General features: G+C 34.2%; 1 protein-coding gene across 1 annotated transcript; it reads left to right on the top strand.

The window, feature by feature from the left end:
- The first annotated feature begins 7609 nt into the window (after window positions 1-7609).
- On the top strand, window positions 7610-23796 carry LOC137407825 (aromatic-L-amino-acid decarboxylase-like). The gene is made up of 12 exons (XM_068094205.1): window positions 7610-7719; window positions 9008-9102; window positions 9379-9544; window positions 10358-10533; window positions 11329-11439; window positions 12842-13045; window positions 14141-14299; window positions 15824-15922; window positions 17410-17511; window positions 18009-18180; window positions 23198-23339; window positions 23754-23796. The coding sequence occupies exons 1-12, from the start codon at window positions 7614-7616 to the stop codon at window positions 23794-23796; spliced, it is 1575 nt and encodes a 524-aa protein (XP_067950306.1). The 5' UTR covers window positions 7610-7613.
- The last annotated feature ends 425 nt before the right edge of the window (window positions 23797-24221 follow it).

Below are 24221 nucleotides of genomic sequence, written 5' to 3'. Positions count from 1 at the left end.
AGTCTGCGATAACTATCGGTGAACTCTGTCTGCTCATTGATAATTCAATAGCTATCGCTATTGGTGGGACAACTCCAACGATAGTCGATCACACCTTTCCAAACTACAAATGCCATTCCTACTTCACACATAATGTTAATATGCATGAAACTTATTTTTTGTAAAATTCTCTTACATATGGGTGTAACAGTGTGTACATCATATTGTGTTCTTCTTTACTTCAATATACAAGGTGCTATGCAAAAATTTGATTCGTTCAACTCCCAAAACGTTACTGACATGCGTGTTCATTTGTTTTACAGGCTATATACAGGGGGTCCTCGTCTTACTCCACAGATCAGTTTTTAAACTATGGTGTAAGTCGAATTTCAGTGTAAGTCGAAACACCATAAATAAAGTACTCCAAACATGTTCAACTATACGATCCCTCAAAATAGTAGCCACAGTAGAACGACTAAGGCAAAGCGACCGGCCAATGTCCGTTGCAGTTTCATCGTTTTTGGAGCGCTTGATAATGTCTAATTTCATTTCCATAGTGATGGCCTTTCTTTTCTTTGATGCACTACCATCAGAAGCATCTGACTTACGTTTTGGAAAGATAATGAAGGGCAAAGATTTAAAAGAAACGATCAAGCACGTGAAAGAACGGTGAGACACAACCAATACGGCGTACCACTCCACTAAAACAAAATGACGCCATCTTTCTCACTTTGCACCGCCTCACAGCGTACTCATTTGCTGCGCGAGAGGAATTAATTGGCTGTTGGTTACTTTTTTTTACGACGCAGAACAGTGTAAATCGGAAACGCTTTAATGTTTTTTATATTTCTTATGGGGTAGTACGTTGTAACGGCGAAACGGTGCAAGTCGGGACTGTTGTAAACCGAGGATCTACTGTATAGTGAAATCTTTCGAGATGGCATAATTGGGATGTTACGGCTATATGTGTATTTTTTAGGAATTGTAGCAAAATGATAGTGTTATGATACAAATCTTTTTAATTGTCTTAAATTTTTGAATTACAGGCTATGAACTCGACTGATAGCCTATTGCCAACAATGCCGTCGAGTTTGTCCTTTCGACTAGATCTCTACTGACCAAAACGAACACGCACATTCTCTGCTAGGAGTGAGGTAAGCAGACATACTCTATCTTCGAAGGATTGCCCACCCACTCTATGACGATATGTTGAGCTCACATTATCGCTTTTCTGATTGTCTCACGTTTGAAGGTTTGATTAGTTTCCTGTGCGCAATGTAAGAATCGATCATGGAAAGAATTTATAACCTTCCACTTGTTCACCCATTTCTCAACTAAGCTAAGTTTGCGATGCTATAGGATATCTCGATGAAAAAAGCGTGACGCAAAAAAAATCAATCTGGGATGAGAGGAAAAAGGGGATATTAGTCTGGGCATAATGTATTATATATGAATAGTCACTGCCTTTACAACGCCTCAAGTGTTTAATTGCAGCTGACCAATCTATATGGCTGTCATGAACACACGGCTAGTTTTAATTAAAAATTCATCAAATGTTCTTAGCATATAAAATCAAATAAATTGTTCATGCAAGAAGCTTTTTCAATTATTATAATATAGAGCTGCTAACTGAAATGGTGGAACAGAGGCTACGCATGGTCAAGCTCTCGAACTTTTGACCATCAGCGGACATCAATTGAGAAACAGGACTCGGCGAAGGTAGGTTATAACAATAATAGGTTTTATTAAAGTGTTTTTAAATTAGTATTTTATGAAACTGGTGATGATCCAATCATATGGAATTTTGTATGATCAATTTTTCTACATATTAAACATTTTTATTTCTATTTACAAAGACGTATCTATTCGCACGAATGTTTCCATTCAATAGCGGATCTTGAGCAGAAAATCCTGCAGAATATTTAATTGCAAGGTTCTGCTTAAACCTGCAGAACTTTGCAAAACATTTTAAACACTTCAAGTTGTTTTCCCGTTATTTGAAAGATTTAACTGTTGATGAGTTGGGAGTGGACAGACGACTGCAGACGGCATATCACACACAAAGTTACTTATTCCAGTACACTCATGCAAATCAGACATATGGTCAAAATAGCCACCAGTTTAATAAGTATCCTTGCGATGCGGTGGTTGGCTCGTACCATTAATCATTTTTTGTGGTCGCGGACCCAGGTAATTCTCCATGTTGGAGAAAGTATTCTTATAAAGAATACTCTGTAATTAGTTTAATTAATTCCAAAGCCGATGGAAACTTCTCAATAAACCCTGCAGGTAATTACGTATGAACATATTTAAAAAGTACATTATATAAAACTACGCAGCCAAATATGTTATATTTTTAAAATTAAATGATATTAAATAAATTATATTTTAAAATTAATTGTAATTATTTAATTAATTTTAAGTTATAAAATTAATCATAATTTAAGACTAAATTAATGAAGTAAGAAACAATAAAAGAAACTATTTCTTATTATTTCCCTCTAGAAAGACGAATGTAGACTTGAGATCAACAGTGATAATAGAGACTAACTTACTCTAGTTTAGACCAGGTGGAGTTGAGACTAACTTTGTTTATTATATTGTTATTGCTTTTAATGTTTTATTTAAAGGTTTATCAGCATCTTCCTTTATTTTATGAAAAAGTTAAAAAAATTCTAAATGACAAATGCCGAAAACGACTGAGGCTCAAGTCACATACGGCATGTGCTAGAATCTACCTCTTATCTTACAAAGTTTGTACATCATAGCAAACGGCGGGGAAACGTAATTAATTTCTGACCTCTGTGAACCTTAGCGGAATGGTTATGTACCATGAGCTTTGGTCTCCTGTAAGAAACTGGTTGTGAAATTTCCTACTTTAATTTGACTTGTGTCGGTGTGGTCCGGTTTTACTGCCAACAACAGTCAACCATAGACCTATTAACTGTAGTATAGTTAATAGGTTTATGCAGTCAACAGTGATGAATCAAGGCATTATATTTAAACTTCACACTGGGATGTTGTCCCTTTACTGCTTGCGGTATGATTTCACTGTTACAATATTACTAAAGCTTTGCACAAAATATTGTTTTTGAGACATAATTAGGATATAAAACAGAGTTTTTTTTGTCCTCCATCAGTTTTCCAAATGCCACTTACAGACAACAAATGTAAAGAGTTCTTGACTACGCTGCCAGTTTCATTTTGACTACTTTACATGTGTATTTCTATTTCATATATTACTCTACTTATTGACATCATTATATAGTTGGCAGCCATTTTTTCTTTCTCGCATTTTAAGCAGCTTTTTCCAAAAACTATTTTAAAGGACTTTAACTTCAACCCTGAAGGTCAAACAAGGTATGAATTTACGTTTTATACATCTAATTGTAATTTTTACTTTATATGACCACTAATGCTTTATTACTAATGCTTTATTACTAATGCTTTATTACTAATGCTTTATTACTAATGCTTTATTACTAATGCTTTACTACTAATGATTTATTACTAATGCTTTATTACTAATGCTTTATTACTAATGCTTTACTACTAATGATTTATTACTAATGCTTTATTACTAATGCTTTATTACTAATGCTTTATTACTAATGCTTTATTACTAATGCTTTATTACTAATGATTTATTACTAATGCTTTATTACTAATGCTTTATTACTAATGATTTATTACTAATGCTTTATTACTAATGCTTTATTACTATTGCTTTATTACTTATTGACAATTAAAGAATGTTTGTTATTGTGCTGCTTTTATGCTATGATATGTTATATGTATATCAATTTTGTATATTATGCTTTTAATTAAGTTGCATCATACATTCATATTAATTTGCAGTTTTCACGACTGCTATACAAATAAAGAAAGTCCATTTGTAAACTCAGACCTATTCATCAGTCATTCAATGAGGGTTAAGAAGTTAACTCTGGCTGTTAAAAAAGTCAGTGGGTATAATATCACTGTCACTTACGATAAGTCAAAATAGCAATACAGGTAAAAGAAAGTAAGTGCAGACACTGATAAAAACAAAAATATGGACAAGAAGTGTTTAAACTTTGAAAGCAGATATTTTCTAGCTGAGTTGATAGAATGCAGTTTGATCTCTCAATTGTTGTAAAGCACGTATAACTGTCAATGAAGTGCTTCAATAAAGCAAACTGCGTGGATGGTTGGCACTCTTGAAAAAGTTTAATGAAACTATCAGTGACAATACTAAAACGTAGCTGTATGGCAGATATGAAGTAGCTAGGCTCTGAATCTGACTTATCTGTGGTGATGTCACATCAGTAGCTGGACTCTCTCTCTGACTATTCAGTTAAGAAGTTAACCTTTGTCTGGCGCCTGTCTGACACATGTCTGACACGTGTCTAACACCAGTCTGGCACCTGTGTAACACCTGTCTGGCATCTGTCTGGCATCTGTCTGGCACCTGTCAGGCACCTGTCTGACACCTGTCTGACACCTGTCTAACACCTGTCTAACACCTGTCTAACACCTGTCTAACACCTGTCTAACACCTGTCTAACACCTGTCTAACACTTGTCTAACACCTGTCTAACATCTGCTAAAACTTGTTTTTTATACTAGCACCGACTCAACTGAGTGACTAAACTTAGCAAGTAGTAAGACATAGACATTTAGAGATGGTATAGCAAGAGCATTAGCTGGTAGAGTGAATATTAGAAAGCCAATGTTACAAAAAACATAATTACACTAAATAACAGAACAGTAAATGCCCTTGTGAGATACACCTCTTTTTACGCATATTCCAATAAATGTAATAAACTTATGTAAATTATTGGCTTCGTACTACATGAGAAATTCTGCATAACAGAGTCTCAAGAAGGCTCAAGTTCTCAAATAATGAAAGTTCTATAGTTAGCCTTAAATATATTGTTTTCCTTCTGAAACAATGTATAGGGATATCTATTGTATATTTTTTAACTTTGTTTTAGACAAATACAATATTGTAATTTTTTTTGCAGCATAAACTGTATGAAGAAAATATAAATGAAAAAAATTGATTTAAATTAACTTTGAAGGTGCATGCTTCCCTCAACTTGATGTAAGATTGCCGTAATCATGGGCCCTAAACCAAGTGTATGTGATAAGAAAATAGAAAAAGTTGTCGATACAAACCAATAATATTGCAGTTACTGTACGGTAAATTAAAAGGTATGTTGCTGTTGTGTGAAAATGTTAGACTTTCCTTATAATGACCTTCCAATAACATATTGTTTCCATATATTCCGAATATATCTGTTTTTTATTATGTTGTGAGCTTTTATGTCTCATTCAAAACAAGAAGGTGCTAGATCGCCCTCTCTCATCAGTCGTAGAGGGTTTAGCGATGAAAATGAATAGAGAAGCTCTGAGATAGACTACTATCCCTGTTGCACCAGGTTGCAAGTACATGTACCTGTAAACCACCGTTCCTGTTTACTCATCTATTGGACCTTAGAGCAGTGATTTTCAACCTTTTATGAGCCGTGGCACATTTTCCACAATAGCAAAATCTTGATGTACCGGCAACCAAAATGACACAGAATGGGTTCAAATGGGGAATTTGAATGGAGTTCAAACTTATAACATTCAGCTAATAAGACTTAACGTTCTAACCAACTGAGCTAATCAGCCCCTTTCAAATAGTTGTGAAAATTAAAAAAACAAAATAATGTTTTGCAGGAGACTCGAACTCGTGTACTTCAGTTTCAAACAAGACGCTTAACCTACTATGCTGACCGGCGCTCTCGGTTGCCAAAGCAGCATGCTGGTTGAAAATCACTGCCTCAGAGTATCATAAATTGTTTGATCATTGTTGTGTTGCTGACACAAATACAGTAATATTGTATTTGTGAGGCAAAGAAATTATGTTATGTCAATGAAGAAGCCTCCTGAAAAATACATACTAGTAGCTGGCCCAACATCAGAGTTGAGAAGGGCTTCTGTTATATTTTGATCAGTGATGTACCTAAAGCTGTGTGCCTTTTAAATATCAACTTGTACAATTCATGATTCTATGGTATTTAATTTTATATTACATTGTATAAATTAATATAACAGATAAATTTTCTATGTAATCCAGTTTTTTTGCCCAACATGATGGAAAAACTTTTGGTAATACCATAGTCTTTGCTAATCTGCCTAATAGCTTGTGTGATTGTCTTTCTCTTTTGGAGTTGTCTTTTCCATACTAAATATGACGCAATCAGTATACAAAAGTGTCCTTGTGATACTACAGAGAGATAGTGTTCAAAGTATGTCAGATGTATTGAAAGTTGTTTTTTTGATATAAAAACGCGATTGCCGTTTATATAAATAATTTCAATTGAGTTAGAACTTGCAGTACGCACAAAGAGTTGTCTTCTCAGTAATAGAATATGCTTAGTTATCTCTCTAGACTACATAAAACTATAAAGGCATCTGAAGCAAAGCAGACTCTCAAAGAATTTTATCAAAAAAATTAAATGAACAATTAAATAAATGTTGAAGTTAAGTTGAGGGTTTGACCACCCAAGGTGACTAAAAACAGAATACACATCTGAATTTAAAATTCAATGATTGAACAACAACAATGCTAATTCTTTAGCTATAAGCACAGTACATATACAGGTAGTCCTTGTTCAACATTGACGTGTTTAATGAAAATTCGAAGCAACGACGGACTTGGTAATTATGCCATGCGGTGGCAGAGCCTAACTGTATGCCGTTTTATACTCACGATAAGTTGGCTAAGGCTACTTACTACTCAGCCACCCAGCCACCCAGCCACCCAGCCACCCAGCCACCCAGCCACCCAGCCACCCAGCCACCCAGCCACCCAGCCACCCAGCCACCCAGCCACCCAGCCACCCAGCCACCCAGCCACCCAGCCACCCAGCCACCCAGCACACTATTAATTTCAATCTGCTAACGAGGGAAGCTTTTATCTTTAAATTATAGTTTTATTTTGGTTGAATGAGGCGAGTGTTAGACACGCATGCTTTGAGAAATATGTATATATATATATACGTATATATATTTCTCAAAGTATGTGTCTGTATATGTATGTGTGTCCCTCCAGCTATGGCTATTATTAGAATAACTGTAGCTGGACAATGCTTACGCCACGTCATGGCGTACCATCATTAGAAGCTTAGCGCTTATTAACTAGCTTACTGGATTTTTCCATTGGAAGTGTGCCAGGCTAATAGTGGTAGGTGAGCAAGTGAGCAAGTGGTAGGCAACTCTCATCACTTCTCATTGTTTATAAGCTGATTTTTAATACCCGGGCAATGCCGGGAGGCACAGCTAGTATATACACACATATATATACATATATATATACATATATATATATATAATTATATAATTATATATATATATTGTAACTTTAAGGTTTCACGGCTGATCTAGAATTTGATTAAGGTACTCATATAGCAATGAACCAAACTTCTACTATTCATGGATCAAAATCCTGGAGCGCCACACAAAATTCCATTCTATAATGTGGTTGGTTTATTATTTTATGATTACTTGGAATAAATATATTTATTTGCTTAGAAATAAAAAATAATAATTGTATTACAAATAATATCAATAATTCATGTTTATATCGCAGGTGAGCAATGGCCATGGATGCAAATGATTTTCGGAAAGCCGGGAAAGAGATGATCGACTACATGGCAGATCATATTGAGGGCCTTGCGCAGCACCCCGTAGTGCCGAGTGTTAAACCAGGTAGAATATTTGCTATATATTCTTATTGATTGGAGTCAAATATTTAGACTAAATAACAGAGACACAGTTAAACTTACTGAAAAAAAGTTATCTAAATATTCTAAATAAACCAATTAGAACTTATGTTATTTTTATAGCTATTAGTTGTTTGCATATGACTCACAGGTTGAAATCTTGTGTTCGATACATGTATATGCCTTATATTCGTATAAATCCCAAAGTTTGTCATCTGGTTTGTCCAGCTGTAGCTATTAGTATCTAGCAATGTAAAATAACTGGATCACAGAAGAATTGATCTTGAAACCTCCCATTCACAAGGCTATAAACTAATCCATTAAGCTATGCGGAATGCAACCAACCGATTCATTGGGTGATATCAGTCATTATCTAGATTAAAATACGTGTAGCGACTCTGCTATGTCGTAACGTCATATCGCAACGTCACTAAAGTGGTCTCTCATGGCTCTTATTAGAGAGTTTAGCAATTTGGATTCTAGCTTACTCAAATTAGTCATTGGCAATGTGCTAGGCTAATGGCAAGTGGCAAGCAACTAGGTTACCTGCCACTGTTTATAAGCTGATTTTAATACTTGTGCAATGCCAGGAATTTGGCTAGTGTATACTAGTCGCTTGCTAAAACGTTAACGCTTAATGTCACACGTCTCTTATTATGGTAAAGTTACTAGCGTACTAGCTTAATTTACTAGCTAAGTTACTTAAAGTAGCCAATTTGCTAATTTTGCCATTGGCTAATTGGTCAACTTAGCCAATGACAACTACATTACTTGCCACTGTGTATAAGTTGTTTTTTCATTACCCATGCAACACATGGCATTCATTAGTTGTTATTAAATGAATGTGTTTACAACAATAGCCTCATGTGTTGTTAGCTGTTATAATTTTTGAAACGGGTTTCAGAAACTTGATAAAAACATATCTATCAATTGCAGTACTTTATACTTCAAGTCTGGCACATTTTACAGAACAAAAAAAATTTACAGATTTTGTGGATAGTCAAGTATAAGGTAGTTTTTTGTTAAAAAAATAGTTTGCTAAAAATGTCTGAAAACATCCACAAGCGGAGTCTGGAGTATTTTACGGGACGGGAAAAATTTACAGATGTTGCGGATAGTCAAGTATATGGTTGTGGTCTAGTACAAAAATATAGTTTGCTAAACGTAGCCATTTCGCATCTTTGGGATTCCATAAAAGGTGATGTAATGCCGTGCCTTTGAATAGAATATTTTCAAGTAATTTTTCTCTCATCTCATGGCATATTGCTTTTTAGGCTTTCTCATCAATCAACTTCCAAACTCTGCACCAAATGAGGGTGAATGCTTTGATAAAATTATGGAAGATGTAAAGAAACTCATAATTCCAGGAGTAAGTCATACCTACATGTAAATTTATATATTCTGGCATCAAGTATATGGGAGTTGTCTTCTATTTAACATGCTTCACACGCCTTCAAGAATAGATAACTTCAGTGCTTTCGCCTAAACCATAGTGGCTCATATTCATAGATGTACAACAAAGCCTCAAAATCATGTTTTTAATATCACATAGATAATTATCTTAGAGTCAAACTGACAGTAATGAACCAACTAGTAATGTTAACTATATACTTAAGTTTAAACAATATTAATGTTTCTCTTGCAGATGACGCATTGGCAGCACCCTGATTTTCATGCATATTTTCCTGCTGGAAATTCTTTTCCTTCAATTCTTGGAGAGATGTTGGAGTCAGCATTGGGCTGTATTGGGTTCTCTTGGGCAGCAAGTCCTTCCTGTACTGAACTGGAAATACAAATTATGGACTGGCTCGGTAAACTTCTTAAGAATTTTCTATTTTTGTCTCTTCAGCTCCTAACCCATTTAGGTATTTGTATAAACCTCTAAAAATGTCCTATTTAATACACTCACCAAAAAACTTAAGTAAGTTCATGTCAATAGTAGTTCATAGCTAGTAGTTCATAGCTAGTAGTTTATAGCTAGTAGTTTATAGCTAGTAGTTTATAGCTAGTAGTTCATAGCTAGTAGTTTATAGCTAGTAGTTTATAGCTAGTAGTTCATAGCTAGTAGTTTATAGCTAGTAGTTTACAGCTAGTAGTTCATAGCTAGTAGTTTATAGCTAGTAGTTTATAGCTAGTAGTTCATAGCTAGTAGTTTATAGCTAGCCGTTCATAGCTATTAGTTCATAGCTAGTTGTTCATAGCTAGTAGTTTATAGCTAATAGTTTATAGCTAGTCTTTCATAGCTAGTAGTTTATAGCTAGTAGTTTATAGCTAGTAGTTTATAGCTAGTAGTTTATAGCTAGTTGTTCATAGCTAGTAGTTCATAGCTAGTTGTTCATAGCTAGTAGTTTATAGCTAGTAGTTTATAGCTAGTAGTTTATAGCTAGTAGTTTATAGCTAGTAGTTTATAGCTAGTAGTTTATAGCTAGTAGTTTATAGCTAGTAGTTTATGGCTAGTAGTTCATGGTTAGTAGTGCAAAACTAGTAGTTAGTAGTAGGTAGTAATTAGTAGCCAATATTCCAGTAGTTTGATTTTGGACCTTACTACCCTTGCAACATCAATAGCATGTCTTATTTAGTCAATGCCTGAAATAGCTTTTCTAGGTCTTTGTATCTGTTTTCAGGACAAGCCATTGGATTGCCAGAAAACTTCTTGCACAGTAGTGGAACAGGTGGGGGTGTGTTGCAGGGTTCTGCAAGTGAAAGCGTTTTAGTGGCTATGATAGCAGCAAGAACTAAAGCTTTCAAAAAGCATAGACTATGCTCTGGCACGCGGCTGGTTGCGTACTGCTCCAACCTCGTAAGTCAACGAGCTGCTTGTATTTATAACCTTTTATAGGCTTTGGCAATCATTAACAATATGGTGTTTTCATTACATGCCCAATGAAAAACAAAACTTAAGATAGAAAACAAGAATTATTGAGTGTTGAACAAAAGTGTTTTAAAAGTTGGTAATCTAATAGTATTATGGGGGAATCGGGATAGTGAATTGTAGGTTACAGTAACAAAAGGTTCATAAACTGAAACATATGATGGTAGATGTAGTATGTTGGTGTCACAGAATAGAAAGGGATGTTTGTCATATGTGTGGAAGAATAAATACAAATATTTTAGGCATAGTTTACACAAGATTTTGAAACCTGTAATACAAATGCAGAAAAGAACAAGTTTGGAATAAGGCAATATGTTCAAAGATGTTCCAAGGAAAGGGTTAGAAGTATAGTAAGCTGGAATATGTGAGCGGAAGTACACAAGTCTTACAATAGATTTTTATAAGAAGAATATTCTTTTCGTCTGTTGATATGGTTAGACGGGAAAATATATTTCAACAAAATTGCTCTTAAGAGTAGTTAGTTTTTTGTAGTATTTAAAGAATAATAAAGGGCATAGATCATACGAACTTATTAGTCTGGTAAAGACATAACTAGCGAATACTTTTTCCAACAAAGTTGGCGCTTTAATGCACTGAATCAAAACTTGACAAGTAATTTCAAGTTTTGCAATCAACAAGAATCGATGCATTAAAGTGACTTTATTGTTAGTTTTTATTATATGTATTTTCTGGTTGTAAAAGGTTGTGATAATCATGTTTTAGGCTCACTCTTGTGTGGAGAAGGCAGCCTTAATCTGCAATGTCAGACTGCATCAACTTGAGCCAGGGACAGATTACTCCTTAGATGGTGAGACATTGAGGAAAGCCATGGAGGTACTCAAGAACATAAAAGCATAATTGTAGTGTAATAGAATGTGATAAGAATTGTAAATGACAGAAAAAGCCTGAAGCTACCTGGTGCACACTGTATTCCTGAATATATATGAATCTGCTAAACACAAGAATCAAATATTTCTCTAGAACGCAACTGATCAAGTTTCAACACATTTGAAAAGGCTCAATGGAGAGGTTGTCTCAGTTGATCGTGTAACTATAATGTTTAAAATTATGCTGGCAATTGAACTGTAAAATCATATTCTACAGACAAATTAGTGTGTTCTACCAGGGTTTATATCTCAAAAAAGTAGAACTTAAATAAAGGTCAGATTTGGCACATAATACAACAAATCGTTTGCGAGACAAACATACAATCTTTCCTAAAATAATAGTTGTGTCATGTTATTCAAAGCCACGCTTAGAGATTAGGAAAATGCAGTGCTTTCAATGGGATTCGAACACAAGACTTTCAGGATGTGTGGAGCAGCACTCTACCACTTGCACTATTCAACCCTCTTGCCACTTTGCAGAACAATTATGCAGTTATATATTATAGGGGTACTAGTATAAAACAAGTTAGGCTAGTGTTGTTTCGTTACAAAAGTTCTTGCAATTTTTTTTTCAAGTCATGCTATTTCAGTCATGTTGATTGCCTCCTATAAAATACAATGCATTTTGGTCAATTCGTAACTTTTAAACAACTTTAGCTGAATGAAGGCAACTCGAGTAAATCTAACTACCGCAACTCTAAGTTCTGCATTGATCTATCTTAAATAACCTTTGGCTCAAATCAACTTCAAAGATGAGGTTGCACAAAATTTTAATAAATTTTATCAGAAAGTGTTGGTATTTTTCTATCATTAGCGACTGTTTTTTGATGATTGAGGTTATCTGACGACCAGGATGTCTCAAGATTAAAATCGATAAAACTTGATCACATTTAAAACACTCGGATCAAGCAAATGTGTGAATATGTCTATAGTTGCAAGAAGACCGACAGAACAGAGATCTATAATGCTGCAACTTGAACACAATAGCCAATGTCAATGATAGCAACTAGTGACATTATTTTACACACATTTTTTCTTAGCTCTTTAATCGATTTAAATCTTAAAGCATTCTGGCAATCGTGTCACCTTGGAAATCGGAAACAATCGCAAATAATAGGAAAATCCCAGTACTTTCTGATAAAATCGACAAAATCTTTGTGTAAGCCTAAGATCTTAGTTTAAAAAACAAATCTATTTTCTATTATAGCTATTGGTTCCAAATAAAAGTAGTATGCAAATCTATTTTTTTTAGCCTTTGACTCAAAATAAAAATTGTAGAAAATCTTTTTTTCTGCAGCCTTTGGCTCAAAACAAAATTGTATGTAAATCTATTTTCTATAACCTTTTAGAGAGACGTGAATGATAACCTCATACCATTCTTTGTCTGCGCTACAATTGGCACAACATCCGTCTGCTCATTTGATAACATGGCCAGCATCAGCAGTGTACTAACTCGACTAGCCCTAGAAGTGTGGCTGCATGTAGACAGTGCCTATGCAGGAAACGCTTTCATATGCCCAGAGTTTCAGCACCTGCTTCTGGATGGCATTGAGGTAGCATAGTTGGAGTGCACTATGGTTTAGTTATAGCATCTCTCTGATCAGATTAGTTATTTTATGTCAAGTTATATTCTTTCATTGAAAAATCTTTATCAAATATTAATTTCATTTTTATTTTTCATCTTGGCGTGATCGATCTTTTTAAGTTTTAAATCCATGTATATATATATACATACATGTAAATTATTCATACATGTAACATCTTTTTAAAACTTAAAAAGATTGATCGCGCCAAGATGAAAAATAAAAATGAAATTAATATTTGATAAAGATTTTTCAATGTTTGTTATATCTTCAGATATATATCTATATCTGAAGATTGCTCTTACCAAGCATGAAACTAATAGTAATAAAGTGTTTTATCTAAAGTTATAGTCTGTTTTATTGATTATATATACATATATATCTCACGGTTGTTTGTTTGTCTGTTGATCGTTCATGTGTCCAATTATAGCGATGAAGTTTTAGAAACAAAAACCTGCTTCGCGCTAGATTTGAACTCGAAACCTCCATGTCTGAAGACAAATTTTATCTACCAGGCTAAGCGGTTACATTGCTATACAATGGAATAATTATGGTCATACCCATTATATTGGTTAAAATATGCACGATTAAAGAGCTTGGGGAATACTATTGGTTACTACTAGTACGCTTGAAGATCATGATTGCGTGAGAGATCCTCAAGCGTAATGCAACAATTATTAAGCTAGTTTCAGATACGGCTCTTATTATAGTAAAGATTTAGACTTGCTTAAGTTACTAGCTTAAGTTACTAGCTTAAGCTACTCAAATTCATTGTGTGATTATTTTATTACTCGTGCAACTCCGGGCATTCAGTAGTATAATATCAAATAGACATAATCAAAAGGTATTCTAGAAGCACATTGTATGTAGGTAGTGAAACGACCTTATGCTATGGCAAGTCTTATTGTTCTGAAATTTTATATTGAAGGTATATTTACCTTTGATTTATAAATGCAGCTAGCTATTTTTGCCATTGGTAATTATTACAATCCATACTAAGCCTTAGTGATTGTCTTGTTTGACAAAGGGAAGACAACTCAACAAGTTGTAATCATTCCATTGTAGGCGGTTGACTCATTAGAATTCAATGCGAATAAGTGGATGCTGACCAACTTTGACTGTGGCTGTATGTGGGTAAAAGACCGCCTTGCGCTTGAAAACTCTCTCTGTGTTGACCCGCTTTATCTCAAGCACGACCACCAGCACCTCACAACTGACTTTAGAGTGAGTGAATACCAACTAACAACTTTACTATCAGTGTAGCATTTTTCTTATTGCTGTAATCGGTGAGCAGAAGCTATGATTGATTATTATAGCCGATATCCATCACCAGAGTTTAGATTTGTGTATGTATCTAAAAAAAAACTACCTGCCTTTACACTGACAACTGATATCAGTGTTTGTATGCATTTGCTAGAATTTGTCAGCATTTGTCACTGTTTGTTAGCATGTGTCAGCATTTGTCAGCATGTGTCAACATTTGTCAGTATTTGTCAGCATTGTAAGTGTGTTTTTAGTATTTGGCAATATTTACACACGCTGTGTTTTCTTAAATAATTTAAAACATCTTTAGACGATGTTTAGGTACTTAGTATAATTGTTTAACTAAATTATAAGCATTCCTTCTTCTATTCCATATACATCACATAATTTAAAATTGTTTTCATGTTACTGAAAAACCATTTTATTTACACTAATTTTCTTGTACATAGATGTCACAGTTTAGAAGTGATCTCACAAAGCTATAAACATAGTTTTTGCTACAAGTGTAAGTTTGTTGTATACTGACTGATCTGAAAGAACTGAGATACTATTATTTGAGATCTTCAAGTCCTCATAGGCCTCTGCTTAAAACATAATTTAGAGTTGTCCAACCATGATCCAAAAGAGTAAGGACATGTTTTTAAAGATGTCTTTCTAATAATTGAGACGCCAGGTATATTGGCCTACATTTCTGATAATTGAACTCTACAGTGAGAGGTAAATTGTCTACAGTGTGCAAGCTCATAGGAAGCAAGCATAATCCCAGGAATGATTCATACCTACATGTGAATTCCAATATTTTGGCATCAAGTACCTAGAAGTTGCCTACTCTTTATTATGTATAAAATGAATAATGTTGACATACCTTCAAGAGTAGACAACTTTTGTGTTTTCACAGGAAACATCAGCTCATATTTTATAGTGGCATGAGTATTAATCATGAGTATCTCATAGAGTGGTAACTAATAGAGTGATCATAGAGTAATCACTAATATTGTAGGCTTGACAAGAGCTGAAATACTATCACACAAAGCTATTCGAAATGGCTCAGACATATAGAGTATGAATCTTTTGCTCTTGATAATGGTTACGGCTTACGTTATTGGGGGGATCAAGGGCGCAATCGTGCAAACCTAAGATGGATATTACAAGGTTTATGAAACAGTAAAGAATAGCAAAGTGTGGCAAAAGATAGAGAAGGCTGGAGATGCTGAATTAGTCTAAAATCAAAACGATGACATAGACAGATGGCTATAATAATAATGAGCTTTGCCAGCCGAGGTAACGACAAAGGAAATAAAGAAAAAGTTTATTTATATTAGCAATTGCCTACAGGTGCTTTCTCCATGATAAATCTAGCCAACACAGCTGAAAGGATGTGTTTGAAAAAACCTTCTTACTATAAGGTCTTTACTACACAACCTGAGCTAAGTTAGGTTTGCAGTGATGAGAAAACGATGTTTTATACAAAATTCTTGCTTGTAGAATTGGGGCATTCCATTGAGTAGAAGATTCCGAGCCCTCAAGTTATGGTTTGTTATTCGGACATACGGAATATGCGGTCTTCAGAAATATATTCGAGAGGCAAGTCTGTTTTATATTCTCATGTTTACACTAAGTATATCAATTCATATAATCAAGATATAAAAGCAATTCATATAAAGGACGATACAAAACACAAAATGTAACGGCGTTGTAACCAAGTATGCAAGAGCAGACAATTACTTTGTTCCTAGATATTTCGTATTATACAGCTAATAAAATGTTGGCAAACATTATTATTTGAAACAGCAACTATGAAAACTGTTTACACATGTATTATAATATAATAGTATACTATAATACATTATAATATTCCCACGACCAAACGAGCGGAGCGAAGTGTGGGAGTTTTTATGATAAATGCATGTGCACACAACTTACGAAAATTATTCATCAACAATGAGACGACTCTCGTCAAGAAATTTCATCAACAAATTTAAGCATCGTTATGTAAAGTCGTTAAAGTATAATAACGATACAAAACACATTTAAACCTATTTAAATATGTTACCAAGTCTTTGTAAACCGTCGGTATTATCTTAAAACTTACCCATCTGATCGGATTATACACAAATAGACAGATTAATTTCAACGAAAATCGCCACAAAACCCTTGAAAAGCTTGGTTTAATAAAAGTTAAGACTGAAAATTGAAACGCCGAGGGACAGATAATAGAACGATGAAGTCTTGCGCATTTCACGAAAAGATAACGTGCACTTTTCACCAGTCTATAGCATTGTCGAACTGCCGAAGGTTTTGGCAATTAACATAGGAGTACAGAAATCGTTTCATTTTTGCCGATTTCAATTTTTTCATTTTCATTTGCCGACACATTTGAATACTTTCCCATTCTAACTGATGTCCAACGCAGTATAAGTAAAGCAAATGACGATGATATTTTTTAACGTTTCTTATGAGATTATTACAATAATTAATTATAAGTTTGGATGACTACAGGACAATGACTACGTAGTACAGATTTTCTAAAAATCTATATAAATATCACAACTTCGTGATATTGTTAGCTATGCCGTTTTGAAATGTAAACAAAATTGTGCATTGGTTTTTTATTATTACTATATAAATAACATTGGTTATTCTAATAATATCAGTGCATTTTACTTCTAATATTGGCCAATATTGCATTTCTTTTTTTGCAGGAGGAGAGATATAAACATATAATCTTTTCCTTTCATTATTGCTATTTGTTGTATATAATAACACCCAGTACATTACAGCTATCATTGCAGTTATCCTATTTGACTGCTAATATTGCATTTCTCAACCATCAGTACCCTTTCTTTTTTCCAATATCACTTTGGTCATGGGCTATATGACAGTGGAATTTCTAGTACTATAATTATCAATTATAATAGTTAGTAACAGTTATATAATATTTATATATATACTTATATATGTGACAGTCTCAGATATACTAACGAACTAACTTCAAATGCAGAGGTGTGACAAAAACAAAAAACTTTTTTTATTCGTTAAGCTTTCTTGTAAAGCTCTGATCAACATTTTAGCATGTTCGCTTGGCCAAAAGGTTTACCAAATCGTTGCTCAAGGACAAAAGATTTGAACAAATTGGTCGAACTTACATGGGCCTCATCTGCTTCAGACTGCGTGTAAGTATACTCTCATGCTTAGAACAGGGAAGACAACTGACATATTTAAGACAGAGCTGACAACTCACATGCTTGGAACAGAGGAAACAATGTATACCGATGTGGTGTATTGAAATGCATTTATGGTAGGACGATCTGTCGGAGTTGTCTTTCTGCTGAGAGAAACTGCGTTGGAATGACTTCTGGTCTGTTGATGTTTTGAAATACATTTTTACAGAGATTTTTCACCAACTCAGACACTGACTATGAAAAATGCACCACCATTTTAGCCAATGAAATACAATGTCAATATATAGGTCTAGAACCAGTGTCAAACTTAGTTATAGTTTGAATCTCAGGCTATTGGTAGATCAGATAAAATTAACAAAAAGCGACAACCTCAAAGTATTAATTTGGGAAGCGAGGAAACCGCTAAATTAGCACTACAATTGGTAGCTTTGGAATCGGACCCTCTTGGTCTGCCAAACTCAATACTGATAATTCGTTGATTCTGATAGGGAGAAAATGGCCTGAATGAACGTCTCCTGAGTGTCATCAACAGCTCTGGCCAGCTGTTTATGGTGCCAGCAAATGTCAAGGATAAATATGTCATCAGGTTCTGCGTATGCTCACCCAAAGCTAACGATAGAGAGATGGACAGGGCATGGAGCATCATAGCCAATGCTGCCGGTAAGTGCCAATGCTGTCGATAAGGGATTTGATGGGTTTACTAGGCGTAAATATTTTGTATAGGCGTAAATGTTTTCTGTCACAATTTTTGGACTACTTCCAATAAACTGCAGAATGTATTTCTTCTCAATGTTTATAGCTGGTAACATACTGTAATTATTTAAAACAAAATACAATATTATTAACAATATTATTAGGCCAAACCATGTATGTTTAAATTCCTTGTTAATTGTGTTTAGAAATATTGTTTAAATAGGTGTATTTCTGTTTCCTGTCCCACACTTTAATAAGCTTATATTTCACCTGAATGTCCAGAGCTAGTAACAAGCTATTAATATATTGAAAACTTGTATATTACTAGGCTGTGTGTTTAAATTTCTTGTCGATATTGTTTACGGATTTTAGGTGCTTCTTATCAATATAGTATTCATAACCTGCGCTTAATAGAAATATTGCTAGCTAAAGCTTTTTTATAGAGTTGGGTTTAAAGCTCTCTCATACCTATTAACTACTTATTAGGAATAGAAGTGATTGTAGTTGTGTTACAACTTAGTAGTTTTTCATGTTGCTTGTTATTTATGACATAATCTCACTTTTTTTATTATCTCAAACATACTATATATATTTGAGAAGCAAGTTTTATAGATACTCTGGCTCCCTCCAAAAGTATCCTAAAAATGCAATCTATTTATTGAGCACTCATTTTATCCTAGCCTGTGATTGACAATAAGCGCTGACCAACTAAATATTAAGACACTACTACTCTGAAGGTCACCAATTCGACATTGTATAGTTACATGTATACAATGTTAAAAAACTTGCTAAAATTGGCCACTTTTGTTGGCAAATATAAGTTAGTTTTTAATAAATTTGTTTTCATCGTATGCAGATACCGCTATGTTACACCAAAGTCAGGGTAAAAAGTTAAATATCAGTTAATATTTGACTTCTATAGAACATTCTTAGTTTTCTATGGATGGGCATGTTGCTATAATTCATCTCATAAACACTTTATAAAATATAAATTAATAACAATAATTAAATGATAAAATAAATAAAAAATGATAAATTAAATATAAATAAATAATAGCAAGGTTTATTTTAAGTGATTTCATAATTATGGTCATCGCTGTACTTGTAAAATTTAATCTATTTGCTATTTCATTTGCTAAAATTATATATTTGCCTATTCATATTCACCCCATCTTATTTTACTCAGATTTGAGTAATAATTGTTACTTTTATAAGCAAACTAGAGCTGCATGTTTAGATTTTCATTCAATGTTAGAGCAATTCTTTATCCGGTTTAAAAATATCGGTCAATTCAATTTATAAGTTTTGGTCAAAAATTAGTAATACTTATAATAAATTAACAATTGCTTTAAAAATATCATTGCTAGCTGCTTTAACACCCAGGGTTGATACTCTGAAAGAAACACCTACCTGGCTAAGCCCAGACTTAGATATTGTACCCCCAATCACCAGGTTGGTCAATTTGAAATACACCTCCTAAACACAGAGAGTTCCCTAGGGGGCCTCCAGGTTCCACGCCCGCTAAACATCCAATATGATTCAGAAGCTATTAAAATAATTTCCACTAGGCCTATAGCATATGTATCCCCTATGTATTTAGGAGAACACCTAATTAGACCAGGAACACTATGAAGAAAGCTATGTGAAACATGGGCCCTTTTTCTGGCTTGGCTGTGGAAACCCCCTTAAAGTAGCAAATTCACTGACAGTGCCCCATGGCATGAAAACACCCCCCCTAAAACATGATTTTGGGCCGAGCCTCATGAGCCTTTTGGGAGAGTATCAACCCTGGGCTTTGACAATCTTAAAACTAACATCAGTTCTTTTAGCCGAAAAAGGTATTTTAACCGTTATATGTTTAACTATTTATTTGTTAACTGTTGCCTTTTTTGTTTTACGAATCTCGTATGGCATAATTTGAAAAACATTTTTGTTTGGAATGAAATTATTGATAATAATTTAATATATATATATTAATATATATAATATATATATAATAAAAAGTGAGCTATGATTATTATAAGAAAGAAGAAACACTTTGGATTTGATAAAGACAGGACAGTTAAACCTCGACATACAAAGTTAATCCATTCAGATATTTTCTTTTTATGTTGAAATTGTTTTATATTAGAGTAAATATTTTTATAACCGCATTTTATTCAAGTGTGAAAATCTAAATTACCATAAAACCTCTAATTGAATGCCATGGCGCTCTATTATTCAACTCTTCTTCTGTAGTGGTGGTCAATTGGAGGTGGCGTTCAAATACAGGCTGGCGGTGTATTTTTCAAATGGCTTGTCAGAATTTTTGAAAGATAAACTTAGCCCTTTTTCAGGCTAAGCGAATGTTGCCTATATTTTGCTCTTTTCTTTCGGTGAAGCGATATTAAACCTTTTGGATGCAATAAATCTGCTAACTTACCTCTAACTTGTCAAAGATCTCTAAATAAAATATGCATTGGGAAGCCGAGAGATATCTTTACTAATTGTTGTATATTGCTTGCAATAAATCTTCGATGATATTACAACCTGTGCCTTGATTTGAAATATATTACAGCATTCAATTTTTATTTCATTTTAAACTTGAAAACATATTTTTATTTTATACCAATATTTAAGAATGTTGCATAAAAGCTCATTGTACTTATTGATACTAATGCTACAGTTTGTTACAGTTTGCAGCCAAAACTAGCTTTTTATGTGCAATAGGAAAGGAGTTATGAGCGTCAATCAATTGTAAGATCAGATTACCGCAATGATGCTATCAAATAACATGCTATAAATCGGCAATTTATAAATTATATAATGATAATCAATTAAATGCTACAAATATATATTCTTGAATAAGCTACATAAACAAACTATACTTATATTATATGCAGGAACAAAAATTAACGTTTTTAAAACAAAAATATTTGCATCGTTCACTCGGACAGCTGCGTTCTGATTGTTGCTTTCGATGGAACGAACATCTTCTGGTTGTCCAATACCTTCTACATTGTCATCTGACCTCAACTTTTCTTGTGTACTGCTGAACTAGTCGATATTAGCATCAAAACAAGTTTTCGTAGAGCAAGACTTTTACACGTTGCATTTAGCACAAATGCAACGCGTAAAAGTTTTGCGTTAAAAGAGGTGGCGTTAAAATAGGGGTGGCGTTAAAATAGAAGTGGTGTCCAATTAAAGGTTTTACGGTATATGTAAAAGTTAAACTAATAAAACAATAATCATAAAAAAGAGGTTTTCATGGTACGCCTGGCAGTCTGGTGCACTGTGAGAGATCGTCCGGTATAGAAACTAGTTGCACAATTATTACTCAATGTGGCAGGCTGTTTGATTGGTGCAATTGGTAGAGTGTAAGCCTGCTAAGCTGGAAGTTGTGAGTTCAAATCTTATTGATAGTAATTTTTTTCTAACCTTCAAGCATGGCTTCAGGCATGCAAAGACACATGTTATTATAGTAAAGATTGCATCAGAGACATGTGCACAGGAGTTGACTCAGTTGAGCTAAGTGGTAGAGTTGATAATATAAAAATTACTAAACTTAATTTAACAATTTCCATTACTTTGACATTTTATCATAGTTACATTTCGTTATAAAATAAAAATTTCGTACACCTTTGGTAAGAAATCACTGATCATGTTGATAGAAATATCTGCTCAAATTTCCTGCCCTATTTAAAAAAGGTAGAGGTAATCAAAAGTCAAGGTTTCATCTAGGATGTTATCGGTGTCTGTCGACTTGGTGAAGCACCGACGCATAGTTTCAGTGCAATGTTTGGCACATTCCATCAATCATTCCTTTTCAGACAACTCTTTGGTTTAATGATTATGTATGAATACTGACACTTTATCACGCCTCCAGGTCTGTTTGTCACGCCAGCATCACATCTATGGTTGCATACCTACACTGGTCAATAATTAGATACAGTCACAGTAATTAGAAAAAGAAATGAGTTCCTAGAAACAAAGTTAATGCAACAGTGACATGCACTAAAGTTAATGCAATCAATGTCACATTTTAGACTTCAATGACACACATTAAATTTAATGCAATCAATGACATGTCTTTAACTTAATGCAATCAATGATAAGCACTAAAGTTAATGCAATCAGTGACATGCACTAAAGTTAATGCAATCAATGTCACATATTAGACTTCAATTACACACATTAAATTTAATGCAATCAATGACATGCACTCAACTTAATGCAATCAGTGATAGGCAGTAAAGTTAATGCAATCAATTTGATTAAACAATTCCAATTAAGACTATGTAATAAATTGAGTTAACAATACCGTCAAGTAAATTTATTGCTATCAATGCTCTCAAGTAAATCAATGCATACATGCCATTCAATAAACTTCATACAAATATTCAATGCAATAAACTCAGTATCATGCAATATAGTTTGTACAAATAATGCAATGCACTAAATTCAATGCTGTGAAATAATAAAGTTCATACCATCAATGCAATAAATTGATCAACATGCAATCAAGTCCATCAATTGATGCAATGCAATAAACTCAATTCCATGCAATACAGTTCATACAATTGATGCAATGCAATAAATTCGATGCCATGCAACAAAGTTTATAAAATTGTTGCAATGCAATAAATTTTATAAACTTTATAAACGCTAGACAGTGAAATTCATACAATTCATGCAGTGCAATAAATTCCATTCCAAGCATTAATAAAATTTATACAATGAAATAGGTTCGAAACCACGCAATAAAGTTTGACAACTGACACAATGCAATAAACTCAATGCTATTAGTGTAAGCAATAAATTTAGTGTAGTCAAAATCTTGAGATACCTTTTAATGTCAATGCAAGCGACGTCAAAAGCAACTAATGCTGCCCAAGTCTGTAATGAGTTTGCAAAGTTGTGTCAGATGGGTGAACTCTTTATAACCATTCAGCTATATTAGGCATGCTCCCGCTACTAAACATTTAACACAAATGCTCTTCTGCAGACCGAGTGTTGGCAGATGACATCATTGAGATGACTCTGAGACCAAAGGACTTGTCTCCAGCTGATCTTGCTTCTAACAGCTTCTCCTTCCCGAGCAAACCTCTTCACGCTGCCGGAGAGGATGTTGCTGGGCTTGTAAAAAGGTAAAAATGAAACACCGCATGCAGTCAGTAAATTCTGGGTCCCTCTCTCTCCCTCTCTCTTGCAGTCGGTCGAGGTGACTGTCCATGATTGTGGCTTACATATGATAGCAGATCTCCAATCAGCTTGATTACAAGCTGTCCTTTGCCGTGAGTGTGTATTGATCTACCTCCATTTTGAATTTCTCTAGCTACATCCTTATAGCGGCGTCTAGCCTTCCTTGATTTTGCTTACCATCACAAAGTTGTGAGTATAATATATGACATGGAAGCCGATCTTGTTCAATTCTGAGTACATGGCTCAACCATCTCTGACTTTTTCAATAAGGATATCAGCCATCGATGATAAGCCTGCCATTTTAAGATTTCTAGGTCTCTGATCTTGTCCTGCCACTTGATGTTCATGATGTCCCACAGGTATCTCAGCATCACAGAGCGTAGTTTCTTTACTCGAGCTTGATAAATCCTCCTGGTGTCTGCTCCATATAACAGAGTTGGCAGGACCACTACTCGATATACTTTACACTCCACTTTGATTGAGACATGCTTGTTTTTCGAGAGTCTCGGCTGAAGCTTGGCAAAATTTTGCTTCACATACTGAATAACTAGCTCTATAGCCTATTAAAACTTGAAGGAAACCTCAGGATCGTATCAATTTAGGTGTGGCTTTGTAATAACTTTGTAGCTACACCTGGTTTTTCAGTTCTGAGTTACCAAATTTACCCTCTAGCGATTCAAGAATTACTCCATAATCAACTAAAGGGCAGGACAAATGAGAGTAATATAAGGAAGTGATGCAATATGTACTTACTAGTTTATTTTCATAAATATTGTCATAAATAAGGCAGTAAGTATGCCGCTTTACAGTACCTCCTGTTCCGCGTT

The sequence above is a fragment of the Watersipora subatra genome, chromosome 11 (assembly GCF_963576615.1).
Source record: "Watersipora subatra chromosome 11, tzWatSuba1.1, whole genome shotgun sequence".
In the NCBI taxonomy this organism is placed as follows: Eukaryota; Metazoa; Bryozoa; class Gymnolaemata; order Cheilostomatida; family Watersiporidae; genus Watersipora; species Watersipora subatra.
Note: the sequence above shows the minus strand (reverse complement) of the source record. Positions and strands in the feature narration are given on the sequence as shown.

What these genes read in the sequence shown, in the direction of transcription:
- LOC137407825 (XM_068094205.1), top strand. Translation starts at nt 7,614, where the DNA reads ATGGATGCAAATGATTTTCGGAAAGCCGGGAAAGAGATGATCGACTAC. An exon ending in TTGCGTACTGCTCCAACCTC is followed by an intron (nt 10,534 to 11,328) that starts GTAAGTCAACGA and finishes ATCATGTTTTAG; the next exon opens with GCTCACTCTTGTGTGGAGAA. An exon ending in TTCAGAAATATATTCGAGAG is followed by an intron (nt 15,923 to 17,409) that starts GCAAGTCTGTTT and finishes TCAACATTTTAG; the next exon opens with CATGTTCGCTTGGCCAAAAG.